The sequence below is a fragment of the Ursus americanus genome, chromosome 17 (genome assembly GCF_024610735.1).
Source record: "Ursus americanus isolate L20-20 chromosome 17, mUrsAme1.1.p, whole genome shotgun sequence".
NCBI lineage: Eukaryota > Metazoa > Chordata > Mammalia > Carnivora > Ursidae > Ursus > Ursus americanus.
In genome coordinates this window covers 32,915,243-32,934,639 of record NC_142143.1, presented here as the reverse complement: position 1 = coordinate 32,934,639, position 19,397 = coordinate 32,915,243, and the positions used below count along the sequence as shown (strand labels likewise).

At 32.2% G+C, this 19,397-nt stretch overlaps 1 protein-coding gene across 2 annotated transcripts in view; it reads left to right on the top strand.

Moving 5' to 3' along the window:
• Nucleotides 1-19,397, top strand: part of LRRIQ1 (leucine rich repeats and IQ motif containing 1) — a 195,245-nt gene that overhangs the window by 85,044 nt on the left and 90,804 nt on the right. For both annotated transcript variants that reach the window (XM_087868886.1, XM_045779594.2), the window contains 5 exons: nucleotides 3,457-3,576; nucleotides 15,469-15,558; nucleotides 16,218-16,339; nucleotides 16,862-16,957; nucleotides 17,212-17,294. In XM_087868886.1, the coding sequence (XP_087725012.1) occupies nucleotides 3,457-3,576; nucleotides 15,469-15,558; nucleotides 16,218-16,339; nucleotides 16,862-16,957; nucleotides 17,212-17,294 (511 nt within the window). The remainder of the gene's footprint in view (nucleotides 1-3,456; nucleotides 3,577-15,468; nucleotides 15,559-16,217; nucleotides 16,340-16,861; nucleotides 16,958-17,211; nucleotides 17,295-19,397) is intronic.

The following is a 19,397-nucleotide window of genomic DNA, read 5'->3' as shown; positions in this document are numbered from 1 at the left end:
GTAGTTGAAGGGAAAAAAAGATGTCATATATGTCTAATATAGGTAGAATTGCCTGGCCAGGGAATTAGTTTGAAAGTGTGAGAAAGATGAATTTATTGTGGATGGATTACTGGGGAAAAGTTAAAACCTTGAGAGAAACAAAAAAGCTAGAAGAAGAATCTGAACATGTTATATATATTACCATTATTTCTCATAAACTGAATAGAGATGGCTGGAACTTGAATCCTTGACCCTATTGCAGATTCAGGAGGGAAGTGTCTATATGTGTCACACCAGAAAGACACACACTGTGTAATTCATTCTAGAGCTTTGTAGAATAGAAGTCTGATCCCTGATGAGTGGAGCTGGATCCATTGTGAACCACAGTGAGCCGATTCTTGTTGAAGGCCTGGACTAAAGAGTTCCCTTTAGACTCTTTTTTCCCTAAGTCTGCAGGTCACTTTGATATCTTCTATAACCAACCCACCTCTCCCCACTCATCACCAGATTATTTGAAATAAATCGCAGATATCATTTCTTTTATAAGTATTTCAGTATGAATTTCTATAGGATGTATTATTTTAAGTACAGTAATTACCAACCTAAAAATTGAAAATTATTTTTAATTATCACCAAATATCAGTATTCAGATTTCTCTACTGTTTTATAAATGTTTGTTTATAGATTTTTCTTGATCAAAATATAAATAAGGTCATTACTTTGCCTTCAGTTTAAATGTTAAGTCTTTTAAGAATACCCTCTCTTTTTTCCTTGCAATTTATTTATTAAGGAAACCAGGTCTTTTGTCCTGCAGATTTCTACTTTCTGTGTTTTGCCAGATGCATTCCCATGGTATCACTTGCATGTTTTTTGCTCCCTTGTTTTCTATAAGCTGACAGTGGTTTCTAAAATTTCATGTGTCTTAGGTTTGGTTTTTTATCAAGAATACTTCATAAGTGGTGGTATGTATTACAGTGAGGAGGTACATAATGTCTAGTCGCCTCTCTTTTCGGAATACCAGTGACCATTGATAATCATTGCCTAGATCAATCAATTCTTGTATTAACAGTTTGTAAAATATTGATACTCTACATTCAATTTCTTCATTTATTAACTAAAATATGTCAGTAAAGAGAAACTTAGTTTAATTGACTATTTAGTTACCTTGAGGTACAGTTCGTACTGGAAAGGTAGGTTAAATGCTTGATGCCATTTTACCAATTTTTAGATTAATGAGGTTTCCTAGCATACTTCAGAGGTGACCATAATATGTTCTATCATAATGTACACATGAATTTTTAAAATATATGATGTATTTAATTCCATTGCTGTTTCATTCTTATTGATGCTCAGATTGTCCCTTATTTGGCCAAGTTAGCTTCAAGTTAATCTTTTGTGACACAATTCATTGGTTTTTTAAATTTCCCTTGCTTTTTAATGTGCCATGATGTTTAGGTTCATTTTGTATACACTTTTACCTAGGCCTGGACTCAGTCATTGCTCTAAAGATCTTTGATTTCTTTAGTGGGAATATTTAGAGACCAGTCTGGGTTTTAGGAATGCATTAGGATTTTAGGAGTGTTGTTACTACTGGTATGGTCATTGTTTTTAAATTTTTTTCATTATAATGATGAGCTTACAAATACATATTTTTAAGAAAAAAAAAGTACCATGGGTTCACACTGGTATTTTAAAATTAAATTTAGGACTATAGGATTTTTACTTATTTGATTTTATATTTGCATCTCTTTTCTTCTATGGAAAATTCTGGTTCCAATGAATGACATTAACATAATTGTTCTTTTTTTGTTTTCTACTTTTCATTCCCCCTTCTGTGTGTGTGTGTGTCTCTGTGCATCTGTGCCTGTGTTTACATGCACATACATAGTGGAGATAAACAAGGACCATGCAAATGAGAAAAATAAAACAAACTAGGCTATTTATTCAGAGAGTGCTGTAGCAAGGGAGTCAGCCACCATCCATTGCCGTTGGCATAAGCTCAAAGGCAGGGAGGGGAGTAGGAAAAAGAGAGAGAGAGGTCTTCAGATATGGTCTAATTGGAGGTTTTTGGTATGGGGAAGGTAGAAAGCGGGCAGCTGGAAGTGTGGCATATTCTGTGATTGGTTGGGAAGCATATTTGGCTATCTCTGGTTGGTCTGGAGTAAGAAGTGGGATAAAAATAGGGAGACTGACAGTCATTGATTGACCAAGTCTTGACCATTCTTGGCTAATTGTTGCTGAGGTTGTGGTTTAGCTTTCTGGTTGGTTGCTGCAGAGGTTCTGAGTGACTTCTATTGTTATATATAATCTGGCTATTTTCTACAGAAAAATATATTTTCTGTAATAACAATACCAATATTAATACTAACAATATGAATATGAAAACATATTGAAGGTATCTTTTGTAATGAAATTTCTTTTGAGTATATTTCATTAGGAAGATAGTCAAATAAATCTATTTTAAAGTCACTTTAAATAAATTCTGTGTGTTTATGCCTATAGCATGAAACATATTTTTCTATTTCTTCAGGAATTCCTTTTTATTTCATATTTGTTTATTTCATGATTATCTTAAGCATATGCACAATTCCAAAGTCAAATCAAAGAAGGGTATATTCAGAGAAGTCTGGCTTCTGTTGCTGAATCTTCTATCCTATTTTCTGCCTCTATACTTAATAATTTTTAAAATTAATTTTACTAGCTACACTTTTCCTTTTTAAATATTAGCAACCACATATACATATATAAATTTAAATATATATGTTTATATAATTCATATGTTTATTATATATTTATATACAATCTTTCATAGATAAATTGTAGCATTCAATACACACTTGTTTCTCTCTTGTTTTTTTACACTTAATGTATCCTGGAGCTCATTACCTAGTACTTATTCTTTAAAAATTACCATGTTCTTGGAGTTATGGGTGGGAAAGCTTTCTCTACTCCAACATTATTGAGGAACCTGAATAGTTTTAATTCTATTATTGTGTGCTTAGTTTATTTTAAAATGAAATTAGTTAATAGTTAGTTATGGGCCAGGATAGTACCTCTCTAATACGGCCATTTGTATATGTTGAAATTTTCCTAAATGTATGTTAGTTTATTTTATACATAATTATTTGAAAATTAGAAAAATTGGTTTTCCTTTATATCTCTTTCTTCTTAGTTTAGAATGGGTCCTGGTGGAATTGTCAGATAATTGATTGGTTGACCTACATGTGCAGTTGAGGGAGTTTTAGAGATTCTTTTCTGCTTACCACAAGGAAAGTCTCCTGAGATTCAGAACTTTAGACACATGCAGTTGTTTAATTTATCTTACAGTTTTAAGTGTCACATAAAGTTCAAAAAACAGATTATTGAGCCATTAAACTAAGGTCTTAGATGTTTTATCTTCCTAATGGGATAACACAGAGAATCTGGTTTGTAGTTTGATCTATAACCTTGTATAACATGCTTTAAATTTTTGTTTAGGCAGTTTGGAAGGGCTTTCTTTTAAGAAAGAAACTGACAACAGCTTTAGAGGCTATTAAGAATGAAGAATCTGAAGAAGAATATGAAGAAATAAACTTAGAGGATTTTACATTTGATGAAGTAAGTACCAACTACAAAATATAAATATTGGTCTTAAAATTTTTTTAGCATACTACTTTGGAGCTAAATCAATTTCAAGGATTTTTATCCTCTTAACACTATGTTATAGATTTTTTTAAACAACACTTGAAAAAGTATGCTTCTAATTTCTTAATATCTTCTTTATATACTTTACAAGCATGTACAGTAGATAAACATGGTCATAGAATATTTACAAGAGTTTCTGTGTGCTCTTTGACCAGATTGGTTTTTTTTTTTATCAGTTATCCTTCATTAAATATAACTCTGAGCTTATTTATGCCCTGCTTAACAACATTTTGTAGTTCTTTGTTGCCTAGGAAAATGAAAACACCTTCTATAAATTGTTATTTAAGTATTCCATAGTAAGGTAGCACACTATCCAGACATCTATGCCACTTCTTTCCTGTGGCTTCCATATGCTCCCAACCCATTGAGAACCATTTTATTGTATAAAGCCCTTGCTTTTCACATTCTGGTTTTACTCCCTGTACTTCCTCTTCTCTAGACAGTTACACTACATAAACACTACTCGGATGAAGATATAGAACATATGAACACTCCCAGACTTCCTCATGCCTCTCTAGTATTCATAACTCCATCATTAGTTTTCCCTATTTATGAACTTCCTGTATGTGGAATCATATAGTATGTACTCTTCTTTCACGTAATAATATGTCTGTGAGATTTATCTATGTTGTTGAGTGTAGTAAATATACCACTCTTTTGCAAATACCACTTTTTACCTATTATTTGAATATACTACTTTTTAAAAGTCTGTACTACTATTGGAAGATATTTGTTGTTATTTCTAGTATTGCCTATTATGTCCAAATGCTATGAACATTCTTGTGCATGTCTTCTGATGTGCATATTCATACTACTTTTAGGAATAGAATTTCTGAGCCTTAATGTTTACCTGTGTTTAGTAGATAGTGCCTAATGTTATTCTATAGTGATTATATCAGTTTATAGTCCTATCAGCAGAATATGAGAGTTTTAGGGGAGTTCTATCTTTACCAGCACTTTGTATTTTCATGTCTTTTTCTTCCATTCCAGTAAGTTTGTGGTGGTATCTTATGGTTGTTTTAATTGGCATTTCTGTCATAATTAATAATGTTGAATATCTTTTAGCATGCTTTATGACCATTTAGTTACTTTTGTGACATAATCAAGTGTTTGTGTATTTTTCCATTGGGTTGTACATCTTTTTTTCTTATTGATTTGTAGAACTTCTTTATATATTCTGAATACTACTCTGTTTTCCCTTGCAAATTTCCTGTCTAACCTCTGGGGCTAACCTTTTCAGTGTCTTTATGGTTAATTTTAATGAACAGAACTTTTCTAATTTCAAATTTAAAAAATTTTTAATTGTTCTGACATATAAGAAATCTTTGCTTACTCTTAGATCATTAAGATATTCTAGAAACCTTATTAATTTTCAGCATTTAAGTCTGGATGCATCTAGAATTAATTTTTGTGTATAGTGTGAGGAAGGGGTCATGTTCCCTTGGGGCAAATGAATCTATAAATCAACTTGGAAGAACTGATATTTTTAGACTATTACTTTTTTAAATCCATGAAAATAGACTGTCCTACCACTTATGTAAACCATTTAAAATTTCTGTCCACATACTCTAGTTTTCTTCATAGTAGTCTTGTATAATTTTGCTTAGACTTATTTCTAGATATTTTATGTTTTCTGATATTGTGTTTATTTTTGTATGTTGACCTTATATTCAGTCACTTTGCTGAAATCACTTATTAATTTTAGTAGGTTGTCTCGCAGGTCTTTTATATTCTGTATATACAATCATGTCATCTGAGAATAATTACAATTTTATTTCTTTTTTTCCACTTCTTATGGCTTTTATTTCTTTTTCTTGCCTTACTATTTCCAGGAAAGTGTTGAATAGTGGTGATATTAGCAGACATCATTTTCTAGTCTGGTCTCTGAGAGAAAGCTTTCAATATTCCACCACTAAATAAGATGTTTAAATAGGTTTCTTGTAGAAACTCTAGATTTAATTAAGGAAGTAACCATCCTTAACATACCTTTACCATTCCAAGAGGTTAATATGATGATGATGATTTTATATATGAGTTGGATTTTATCGAATACTTTTTATGCATATAACATTGATTTTCAAACATTAAATCTCATATTCAAATAAACCAACTTAGCTATAATGTATTATCTTTTTTACATATCTCTGAATTTGGTTTATTAATACTTGTTTAGGATTAGCATTTATATTCAAGAAGAAGTTAGACCTGTAAATTTTCTTTTTTATAAAACTCCTAATCTAGGTTTTGGTGTCAAGGTTATGTTGGCTTTATACATTTGATTGGGAAGTGTTTCCTCTGTTTCTGTTTTCTGGAAGAGTTTGATGTGAGATTGATTTATTTGTTTCCTAAAAGTGTGTCTCAGCATATATTCTATTTGGAGAAATGTTCCATGTGCACTTGAAAGGAATGTTAAGTATATTGTTACTAAAATCTCAGTTATTTCAGGTTTATTAATTGTTGTTTTAAAAAAAATTCTTAATCCTTAGTGATTTGGGGCAGAGGAATTCTATCAGTTATTGACAGAAAAATGCTAGAATCTCTTACTATGATTGTGGGTTTTTCTCAATGACCTTTTAGTTCTGTCAAATTTTGCCTCGTACTTAGGGCATACATAGTTAAGACATTGTATCAATGATCCTTTCATCATAATAAAATTCCCTTCTTTGATATAGTTTCCTTCTTTAACTAAATGCCTTAGTGGTTCCTTCTCCAATATTTTCAAACCTACAGCTTTCTTTTGGCTAGTAATTTTATAGTAGTATATATTTTTCTAACCATTCCCATTCAACATTTCTCTGTTTTATATTTAAAGTGTGACTCTTATAAGAGTATATAATTGGGTTTTGCTTATTTTTATATTCTACTCTGACATTTTTTTCATTAACATATTCAGACTATTTTAATTTATTTTAATAAGAGTATAATTAGGTTTATAAATACCATCTTTGTATTTGTTTTTTGCTTGTCCTATGTGTTCCTTATTTCCTTTTAGTTTTTTATCGACTTCTCTTGCATGAATCAAGTTTTTTGTTTGTTTGTTTTTCCTTTTTCCCCCTTCATTAGCTTGTTAGTTTGTGGTTGTTTTTCCATGTATTTCATTTCTCCCTACATTAACATGATTCCATCTGGATTCATTTTCCTTTCCCTGAAGGATTTTCTTTAGTAATTAGTTAACTTCAGGTGAGTCTTTTTTATTGCTTGAACATTTCTCTTACTTTAAATTTTAAAGGACATCTTCTCTACGTATAGAATTCTAGGTAAAGTTTTGGTGTTTAAAGATGCTATTTCATTGGCTTCTGACTTTCATGAACTCTGTTGAAAAGTTAGTAATAAGTCTTATTTTTTCTTCTCTAAAGATATTATCCTCACACCCCCATTCCCCAGCCTACTTTTAAGGTTCACTTTCTGTGGTTTTCAGTGATGGTGTGATTTTATTTGTATTTACTCTGCTTGTAGTAAGGAGGCCATATGGCTTCTTGAATCTGTGATTTATGTCTTTCATCAGTTTTGGAAATTTCATAGCCAGTTATTTCAAACATTTAATCTTTTTCATTATTTCTCTTCTTTGAGGGAAAGTGGTTCCAAAAATGTATACGTTAGAATTCTCACCATTTCACATGTGTCTCTTAGACTCTCTTTTGATTTGTTCTCTTTTTTTTGCTTCTGTATTTTATTTTATTTTTTTAAAAAGATTTTGTTTATTTATTTGACAGAGAGAGAGACAGCCAGCGAGAGAGGGAACACAAGCAGGGGGAGTGGGAGAGGAAGAAGTAGGCTTCTAGTGGAGAAGCCTGATGTGGGGCTCGATCCCAGAACACCGGGATCACGCCCTGAGCTGAAGGCGGACACTTAACGACTGCGCCACCCAGGTGCCCCTGCTTCTGTATTTTAATATGGATGTTTCCTACTGACCTATCTTGTAGTTTACTAATCATCTCTCTTGAGATACCTAATCATTTTTAGCCTATATTTTGAATTCTTAATTTTAGTTATTCTATTTTTTAGTTCTAGAATTTTTACTTGATTATTTATTGTAAATCCCAGTTACATTGAAGTTTTCTATCACTTCCTATATTTTCTTGAACATACCAAGTATGATATTTTCAAAGCTTTCTTAGTTAATTGCAACACCTGGATCACTTGTAGGTTTATTTCTATTGACTGTATATCTCTTGCATTTTGAGTCAGTCAATTCTCTTTTTTAGCATTTAACCTTTGATTAAGTATCAGACATATATGGGAGAAAAGTGTAAAGACCCTACAAGATGTTTTCTTTCTCTGAATAGGATTGAATTTTAATCTTGCAGGCAGATAGCATATGGGCAGAGATTCTTTTGAGGCTTGTTTTCAAGCTTTATTGTGGCTGTTGTATTTCTGGTTTCTCTTACAGGCTGAGCTAATATGGTTTCTCAACTAAAAGTGGCATGTTTACCAGGTCACCCTCACCTTGTTTGTCCCTCGATTCTAATCCCTTTCTCCATGGCATCAAGTGACTGATGAAGTTTCTTCTTAGCTTTATAGCACTCCAGGTGTTTCTATTGTCCTTTGATTCTAGGTATCTCTCCTACACATATTCTACATGGAATTAGAAAACACCTGAAGGAAAATACATGATTTTGAGTTCACATTTTAAAACATCAGAGGGTAGAGATACTCAAACTAAATCCTGTCCCCATCCCATCGGTCCTCCAACAGGTGTCAAATTACTAGAATTTATCACACTAACACTTCTCTACCTGCAACTCTTCCCCTATGGGGATAAGCCCCTCTGGCACTTATGGGGTGAAAAGTAAAACATGTAATACATCAATTTCTACTTTACAATTCAGATATAGAAGCAATAACAACAGTACATTGAATTAGCCTAAAAGCCCTACTCAGGGGCGCCTGGGTGGCTCAGTCGTTGAGCGTCTGCCTTCAGCTCAGGGCGTGATCCCGGCGTTCTGGGATCGAGCCCCACATCAGGTTCTCTGCTGGGAGCCTGCTTCTTCCTCTCCCACTCCCCCTGCTTGTGTTCCCTCTCTCGCTGGCTCTCTCTCTGTGTCAAATAAATAAATAAATAAATAAATAAAATAAAATAAAAGCCCTACTCACAAGATAACTTTAGCTCCTTCCTCCACTGTGAACCATGTCCAAACCCTATCAGTTGAACCAACATGGCTCATACCACATGAGTCCTGGGTAACACAGTGCCCTCTAACACGGGGGAAAACACTATATCTTCCCAGGGTGTTAGCTATATCAAGATCCTTGAAAAGATAGTCTGGAAAGAAAGCTGTCACAAGACATGCAGAAATAGAGACCCATGGAGAATTGCCTCCCAGCATTAAGCACCTATTATATATTGCTCATAATGAACCTTGAAAACAGTGATGAATAAGACATTTTATTGGGCTTTGAGTTCACAGTGCAAGGTGAATAACCTTTTTTTTTTAATTATGATATATTAGTCTTCATACAGTGAATAACCTTTTTGAAAGAATTATTTTAGCAGAAGTTTTAATAAACTTAGGTCTCAATCTTTTTTAGGGGGGATTTTTGCCACCTTGCCATAAAATATCTGTAATAACAAATAAATATCTAAATAAGAGGTATGTTAAGTCTAATGTGGCATAGTGATCTACAGTTGCACTTTTATTTTGCACCTTTTAAATTATAAAGTAATTTTAGTTGATACTTTTATTTGTTGACTTGATTTAATAAGGTTTATTTTCTCTGTTACTTAATACTGTGTAGAGGCCAATATATAAAAAACCAATAAAGTTATCTTTAAATTTAAACATTACAAGTCCTCTTATGGTTCCCTAAACCTAGAGAAGATGAGAAAAGCTAATATAACATAACTATAGGAAACCACAACAGTCAAATTTGGATTTGTTTTTTGTCTCAGACCAAAGTAAAATTCAGTAAGTTTTCAGGAATAATTTTTGAGAAGAAGACAAATGTGTCAAGCTGGGCAACTTTCAATTTTGGAGTTCATGTTTGATCCCTATCTCAAATTAACTTTACAGAGTATTACATATTCCAGTACATTATGGGAAAATAAACAAATGCAATCTAAATTATAGGCAAAGAAAAAGACTAAAGTGACATTTTGTTGTTGAAAAGAGGTATGCATGGCATATAACAATGGCATGTAACATATAGCATATATCAACAATATAAGCCACCATGTTTTGCATTGAGGATGGAGGAGAGGGTTTATTTATTTATTTATTAAGATTTTATTTATTTATTTGAGAGAGAGAGCACAGCCAGGGGAGGGGCAGAGGGAGAGGGAATCTCTAGACTCCCTGCTGAGCACAGATCCCCACATGGAGCTCCATCCCAGCACCCTGGGATCATGACCTGAGCTGAAGTCAGACACTTAACCGACTGAACCACCCACGCACCCCAGAGGAGAGTGTTTAGAAAGTGAGATTTGAGATTCAAAATGGGCCAAGTTTTCAAACTGTAAGGATTCTAAGATGCTCCTAAAGTTATCAGGAAGCATTAGAAAGAATTATTTTGGGGATAGTAAGAGGCAACTTGGGCAGAAGAGGAGGAAAGTGTTGGGACAGGGGAGGAGATAGCAAAGGGAGGGAGAAAAACATCAAATCCTGGCTTTTAGCATTTCTAGGACTTGTTCAATTCTCACTGACTTGTGACTTTGGGCAAGTCTGATCCCAGTTTCATGCATCAAATGAAAAGATTACAAATGGCCTGAAAAATTTTGCATATACACACCCAAATAAACAAGAGTGTTATTTGTAGCTCTTCTTCCTGATGGCCTTATATTCTAGACTCTCAAAGTTGAATTGTAAAATAATGATTTCTTCTCTGGTCAAAAGCCAAATACATGTGTATCTGATCAAACATTTGGTTGTGAACACAAAGTTACAGATCTATCCAAGTTCAAGTTCATTTTTAATATGTAAGTAAATTTGCTAGTAGTCTTCTAATAACCAGAAAGCTTTCCAGATCCTCAGTTGTAAGTTAAAGAATATCTGAACAGAAGGTTTTCTTAAGCCGTAACTAAAATTTGTATAAATTTCCAGTGATAAGCATGATATATTAATATACATTTTTAAAACAGTAGTATATTTATAATCTTGGCCAATTCCTCTTGACATTTTGAGATTTTTTTCAACATTCAAAGTACTGCCAAATATACTAGATATTAATAAGCTTGAACTCACATAAATCAGTAGTTGTGGTAACATTTTTTGTTTGTGATTATATAATTACTAAAGTATCTTTAGTATTTTATACTAAGCCTTCTCTTCATGCTTCTAGAAATTTCTGAGATAGTGATTAAAGAATTGTTCTGGAATCTTCTAAAAATTTGTGACCTTGCATTAAAAACCAAGAAAAACTATTTTCAAAGTCTTCTGCACTTTAAGATATCAATTTAAAGACTAAATTTTCCCCCAGACTTTGTATAGCTTAAGAAAGAGATTTCATCAACATCCATGTGATATGGCAAAGAAGTCACTCTTTGTGAGTTTTTGTCCTACTGGAGGAAGAAAGCAGCTGGAGTCCCAGAGAATATAAAATAGGAGGTGGTTGGCAGGTATTTAAAAGAAAAAATGTTGTGTGTATGTGTATACACAACAGTGTATATAAATAAAGCTCCTTGCCTGGCGATACTGGTCCTTTCCACAGTTAGTTCTCAAGTGGCACATTACTTTTAAAATTTTTCTTCCAATTTTAAAAATTTCGGTAAGATACACATAAAACAAAATTTACCACCTTAATTTTTAAGTGTACATTCAATGGTATTAAATACATTCATAAAGTTATTTTACCATCACCACCATTTAATCCATATCCAGAACTCTCTTCATCCTGTAAAACTGAAACTATATAGGTATTAAACAATAACTCCTCAATCCCCCTTAATATTCTAAAGTTATAACACTGCAGTTTGAATTTATACCCTCTTAACTTCTGTAGCATCCCCAAACTTGCTCCTTTACAGCTCCATCTCCACCCCTTTCTGTTGATATCGTTTATGTACATAAACCAAAATTCATTTAAATGCATTAGTGTTTTAAGTTATGTAGGAAACTAAATGTAGAGTTATAAACTAAAGTTACAATAATACTAGCTTTTGAACTACTAATTGTTTTTTTATGTATTAGTCTCCTTAAATCATGTAGAAAACAAAAAGTAGGGTTACAAACTGTTGTTACAATAATATTGGCTTTTATAATTTCCCATGTATTTATCTTTACTGAGATCTTTGGTTTTTTTCATATGACTTCCTATTGCTGCTTGTGTCTTCATTTCAACCTGCAGGACTCCCTTTAGCATTTCTTTCAGGGCAGATCTAAAGGTAATAAACTTCTCAGCATTTGTTTATCTGGGACTATCTTAATTTCTCTCTTGATTTTGAAACAGTTTTGACAATATAGGAATTTTGGTTGACAGGTTTTTTTTTGTTTTTTGTTTTTGTTTAACTTTTAGCACTTTGAATATATCAGCTCACTGCCTTCAGGACTTCAAAGTTTCTGATAAGAAATCTGCTAGCTGTCTTATTGAGGATTCCTTGTATGTGACAGTTATTTCTCATTGGCTTCTTTCAAGATTCTGTCTTTGACTTTTTGAAAGTTTGATTATGTGTCTTGGTGTGAGTCTCTGAGTTCATTGTATTTCAAGTTCTTAGAGTTTCTTGGATGTTTATATTCAGGTCTGTCATTGAATATGGGAAAATTTTGGCTATTAGTTCTTCAAATATGCATTCTGTTTCTTTCTTTCTCTACCCCTTCTATGACTTCCATGATATATATGTTGGTCTGCTTGATGGTATCTCACAGATTCCTTAGGTTCTATTCATTTTTCTTCAATCTTTTTTTTTCCTATTTCTCAAACTTGTTAATTTCCATTGTCCATCTTCAAGTTCACTAATTCTTTTATCTGCCTACTCAGAGACAGATCTCTCTAATGAATTCCACTAGGGAATATTTCATTTCAGCTACTGTACTTTTCAGCTCCAAAATTTTTTCTTGATTTCTCTTTAGATTTCTTATCTCTTTATTGATATTTCCATTTTGTTTATACATCATTTTCTCTCCTTTTGGTTCTTTGGCTATCTTCAAAACAATTATTTTAAAATCTTTGTCTAGTAAATTTGCCCTGAGGTCTTTTTTTAGGGATAGTTTTGGTTGATTTATTTATTTTTCCTTTGAATGGGCCATAAACTTTTCTGTTTCTTTGAATGGTTTGTGACTTTTTTATTTACAATTGGACATTGAATGTAATAATTATGGTAATTCTAGAAATTAGATTCTCTTCCCCACGGTTTGCTGGGGTTTTGTTTTTGCTTTTATTATGTTTGTTTTTGTATTATTGTAGGCTGTTTCTGGGCTGAGGATCAGCCTGAGTTATAAATTTAAGGTCTTCTCAGGTCTTTTCTGAGTCTGTGCCTTTCCTTGGATATGTATGTTGACCTTCTAATTTCCCACATATATGCAAATGCTTTAGAATATTCTAGCCTTTTAAAAAAAAATGAGCATCCTAGTCTTTGATATCTGGCTCCAAAAGATGAAAAAGAGAAAAATGAAAGGGTGGGGAAGGACACCAGCCCATTAAATTCCCTGGAAATCACTTAGCTGGTAGGGCAGGGGGTTGCAACAAGAGGGGAAGTACACCTCTTTGCACCTCTGTGATCAGAAGTAATCAATGATCAGTGCACAGATCACCATATTTGGAGGACAGGGTCCTCATTGTCCACCCTGGCTCTACAAGCTATGTGCAAGCTAATCCTGGAACACATGAATAGCTGACTAACTCAGGGCCTGGGGATAGAGTTAGGTAGCTGTGCTAAAAGCTGACTACTGTGCTAAGAGCTGAAATTGACTAAAATTAACCACAATTTACCATCCAAGTTTTCCCCTGGAAGTTATATGCCTTCAATAGACTCCAGAGTTCCAAAATAGTTATATCAGATAGATTCTGTAAGTGCAATCATTTTCTAGGTTGGGAGACAGGGTCCCAGTTCTTCCTACTCCACCATCTTCCAAGAATCCTCTGGTACATTGCCTTTTATCATATTGTCTCCACATCTTCACATTCTCTCTTCACGTTAGTAGTTTTCACCAGAGTAAGAATACGAATTTGATAATAGCTGCTATTCCATGGACCTTGATCTTTCATGGGATAGAACTGGCTTTTTCTTTATTTGCCATACAAAAGAAAGAATTAAAAAATCTGAGCCTTGAATCCTGTTTGCATCAGATAGCACTTTTAAGCCAGATATGTATTCTTAAAACATGTATAACTGATATATAACTATGATATATGTCTGCCTGGAAAAAATTGGACAATGTACCTGTCAGACAACTGAGTGGAGGTGCCCTATTTACATACGTATTTAAATAACATGAATTTAAATAGGTATTCTAAGACTAAGTTCTATAAGTAAAAGTCTGTCATTGCACTGCTAGCCCGTAGTCAGGATGTCTTAGTCTTTCCTTCCCAATGGTCTTTCAAGATATAGTCAAGAAACACTGAAATTGTATAAATGGAAAATTGCGTTTAGTTCTCCTCAGAATATAGTTCTAGTTTTTAAATCATAAATGTTTGATTATTGGGGTACCTGGGTGGCACAGTCAGATAAGCGTCCAACTCTTGGTTTTGGCTCAGGTCATGATCTTAGGGTCATGAGATTGAGCCCCATGTAGGGCTCCTGCTCAGTGTGGAGTCAGCTTGAGATTCTCTCTCCTTCGCCCCCCTCCCCACCGCCACTCGTGCTTTCCCTCTCTCTAAAATATATAAATACATCTTTAAAAAGGGGCACCTGGGTGGCTTAGTCTGAGCCTTTGGCTTAGGTCATGATCCCAGGGTTGTGAGATCAAGCCCCACATAGGGCTCTGTGCTCACTGGGGAGTCGGCTTCCCCTCTCTCTCTGCCCCTCCCCCTGCTTATGCTTGCTATCTCTTTCTCAAATAAATAAATAAAATCTAAATAAATTAATTAAATTTAAAAAATAAATCTTTAAAAATAAAAATAACAAATGTCTTATTTTTTTAGAACCTTTTAAAAAACAAGTTCATGGGCATTCTGATCTTTTTTGTAAAGATTCGAAAAACATTATAGAACCACAGAAGTTTATTCTAAACCATATTAGCTAATCCAGGTAATAAAATTTAGATAATTATATCCTAAATGATGTAACATTTAGTATAGTTCCATTGTCAAAAGATAAGATAAATTTGGTAATTAGATAAATGGAGTAAAGATGTTTTAAGATAAATAGTGGAGGGAGCTATAATAGTATTTCAAAGTTTAAATTTATATTTTTTATCATTCACACACTTCAGAAAATTTGTGAAATTTTTGAAAAAATTAAGTAAAAGCTATCTTATAGACAGTGTTTATGGAAAAACTGATACTAATGTGTCAAAATACCATAAATTTTCAATAGTGAGGTTTGGTGGAAAATATTAAAATTTGCATTATAAAAAGATAAAGAATTATTTCCCTCAGTTACATCTGGAGTTGGCTCAGAATCATGGTTATCAAACAGTTAAATACACTGAACAATTTGCACCTCGTATTTTTTGGAACACTTGAGTACTCAAATTCTCACTTTATCCCACTTAGGGATGAAAAGTCTTTTTTTTTTTTTTTTTTTTTTTTTTTTTTACAATGTTTGCATTAAACAGAAGTATAACATCTCACAATAGCAAGTAGCACATTTTCCTGTAAATAAAAATTCCGATATATTCTCTTAACATTTGTAGTATAAAAGACAATGTAAAAGACTCTTTGTAAAAGTTATACAAACTGAATTATGTACATTAATGTTTATTATTTGTGCAGGCTGCCTTAGAGAAAGAATGGCTAACTTTAGATTCCACCCGCTTCCCTTCACAAACACTGCTTCTCCCAAACCAGCTGCACTGGCCAAAGGTAACATGTCATGGAAATTTCTTAGTGCTCCATTTTTGCTCATTTTTTAAGGTTATGCTGTGCTGCAGTGATTAATAATGCAATTTATTGACTTGAAAAACACAATTACTTTTAGAAGCCTCTGACTTCCTCCTCATCCCCAGATGTAATTTTTCATATAGCTTTTCTTTGATTTGCTTCTCTTTTTTTCTTTATTTTGGATTTCTTTCAACACTTTATTTCACAGTAGCAAAAAAAAAAAATGATATACTTCAGCTGCATATTTGGCAGTAGACTAAAATCACTAGTTGACAGCACTTTAAAAATACAAAAATATGCATTAAGAGGGCAACAGCTGAAGATTCTCAGTCAGAGGTCAATGGACTGCAATATCTGTTATTTATTTGATAATCTTTGAAGTTTTTGTTTTCTGATATTTTTAAGATCTTTGCAATTAATCATTCTGTATATACAAACAATACCAAAAAACATATCCCTCACCACTACAATAAAGGACATTTATATGTGTATTACATAAATTTAATTTTATTATAATTTTCAATTTTTATATGTGTTTCCCTTGGGAAGCTACTCAGCAGTATGCATGTAAAGTAATAGGATATAAATGCTAGAATTTTTCAATGTATTTTATACTTAATATACATTATTTTCCTGATAAGTTCTCTGGAACCTTAAAATATGATGATACTTCACTGAATTTACCAAGTCATCCAGCTCAAGCATGGCTATGTAATGAGAAAGACGATTTGTTTTCGTCAGAACATGCGCAGTTTCGTAGCAGGTAAGCTAAATTACTCTGTTAGAGGATCAGCCCATGCGGAGAGTATTACACTTATTACAAAAGTGATAAAATGATGAAAATTATGTACAAATTTACTTATTTAGAAGATGGAAAAGCATTTAATGTTAAAAGTGTAATCATTTTATGGGGTTTTCAGTAAAAAAAAATGTGTGAAGTCGCTTCATTAAAGTAACAACAAAAGTGAAGTGTCAGTGAAATAATGTCATTAATTGTTGTAAACAAGTGAACTTTTAAATACTATTATATAGGTAGAGATAAGGATTAAAATAAAAATTCCAGTGCTGCATTTCTTTCGACAAAAGGATTGAAATATGCTTCAAGTAATTGAAATGTAAACATTTTAAATTAATGGCAGACTTTTATTACTTTTCAAGATAAAGTTTTTCTGTAATTTAAATGGATTTTATTTCCAAGTTTGAGACAACATAAACAGCTTGTAGTTTTAAAAAGTGCTGATATACTTGTGTTGATTCAGTTAGTGTAGTTTTTTTCTATTGCCAGATCAGAAAATAGGACTTTATCCTGGACACCTGAATCAAAGACCAGCAGAAAGAGTTTGCTAAAAACTGAAAAAGAAGAAAAAATTTCAAAAGAATGGTATGTGGTGTATTTTACACTAAAATATGAAGAAATTGAGAGACTTTTAAATGTTCAGGGTAGATATTTTTCAAGGCTTTAGGAATTAATTCGTTTTTAAGAAACTGTGTATCTGTTAAATTACAGATTCTTAAATGGGAATCTAAATTTGTTTTAGTATAATATAGTTCAGATATGTATGTTTATATGCATTTGCATATATTAATATGGTCTGGATATTTGTTTTGCCTTTATTAAATTCAATCTTTTAATAGGGGCTTCAAGGATATTGCTACTGCTCAGCAAATGTTGAAGAGAGCACAGAAGATGAAATCAAAGAAATTAAAGAAAAAATTAGGTGGGTGATGAATGCTCTTTGAGTAATAATTGTGTGTCTGATATTAAAGATAAATTCTTTTAAAATAATATTTACCAAATCATATTTAATAATAATAACAGAAATGAAATGCACAGATATGAGTATGTCTAAGATAATAATTCCAAAAACTCAAGGAAACTTAGCGAAAATTATGTTATTACATTAAATGATTTGTTATATAGTAAATGCTATTTTCATTTTCCCCGTTTCTTACTTCGTTATTATTATATCTATTGTGCACTGAGAATTATGCTGTAATTATTTTCTAATTTGGTTCACTTTGACAAATGTTGATTCTAAAGAGTGTCTGCTTCATGTGCTTATTCCTTTGTGTGTTTTTAAAATTGCTTGATTATTCGATAAATTATTTCAATAAATTTGTTAGTTTCATGAATAGTAGCTATGAGGGCTTCACAGCTTGACACTTTGGAAAAGAAATACAATGTATATCTTCAGGATTATGCAGAATTTAGGAAATGTTCAGAGGCATCCTTTCTTCTATCCCATTTGATTCTCCAAATCATTTCTTTCTTTGGATACCTCTAATCATTTTAGTATTATTATTTAATAGTGGAGTAGTTTATAGTGTCAGGGCAAGAAATAGCAGGTCATTATGATTTTATATCTATAATGTAAACTACTTAAAATTTTTGCATGTTGTGTATAACTTAGCATTTACTTATAACTTTATAAATATTTACTCATGGACTCTAAGGGTTAATATAAGTAATGTGACCTCTTTTTAAAAGCTGTTTTGAGTTTTCCTTGTTCACAGCTTCTTTTACAATGATTTGAATGTCAGCAAAATGTTTTCATAAAAGTACCATTAGTCCTGAGAAAAACAGAGACTCTATATTTATCTTATAGTTCTAGATTGCATAAGTATACAAAGAAGCATTCAGAAGATTAATTTTTCTTTATTAATTTTCCAACTTATTATTTTTAATTAATTCCATAGAATTAAAAAAAGTATATATATATTTTCTAAAAAACAAAAATAAAAATAACCAAAATATCATTGGCTTCTAAGAAATAGCCGATATTTCTTGGCACAGCACTTTATTGATAAATTTCTGATGGTTTATTTTTATATTCACAAATGTTCTGCTTTCCTTTTTTAGTGTTAAATTAGTGACACCTTTAATCTTTTTGAGATAACTGTAGTATTTTTTGTTGCATACTAAAAGTTTGTCAGGTTTGAAAGATTGAAATTTTAAACATTTTTAAAGAAAATGTAAGTATGTGCTCCATTCAACTTGCTTTGTGCATCCCATACTTCTGTGATGTAAACTCGTATTAAGTTCATCAGACCTCAGTGAACTGAGTACTATCTGGCAGTTCCCAAGGAAATAGTAACTCCAAAGTCTTAACAATAATGAGACTTTCTTTCAGTCCTGGGGAAATAGAATCCAGTACAGTAAGTTAGGGTAGTTTGATAAACTTTTTTATTGCTTCGATGTATATTTTTATTCATCTTCATTAGTATCAACGAACATTCTTTAAATAGCTGTTTTGAGACAATGATAGTTTCTGAAACTCCTGGGGTAAGTTCAAATATCAGAAGTGGCTTAAGTACTGATTCAGTCAAAGTTCAACAAATAATTATTATTTATGTTCAAGATCTATTTCTTTAAAGATATTTACAATGTTTGCAATAGTTTCTGATAGTGAAGGTAAAGAAAGTTTATTTTGTTAGAATCTGTCTCTGGAAATATATAGGTCTTTCTTGCTAATTCTTACAACTAAGGGATTTTTGTTGTTGTTAAGTTCATTTTTAATAAATCAGCACAGTAAATAATAGGTTTTAGCAAAAGTTTAAAAAAGGAATCTATGCTCATAAATAAAAATGAATGTTTTAATGGACAAAAATTAGACATAATCATTATCCGGCAAAAAATAAGCCCATTTTTATCTGTCACAAGGTGGCATGGTAGAGTAACAAATGTAAAAGGACAACCAGACATGCAAGTTAACAACCACATCTTAAATTTAACATTTTGACAGTGGTCATTAAGCATAATCTGTTAGGTAAAAATCCAAAATGGCAATGATATAATTTTTTATGGGGATCATTACTCTAAT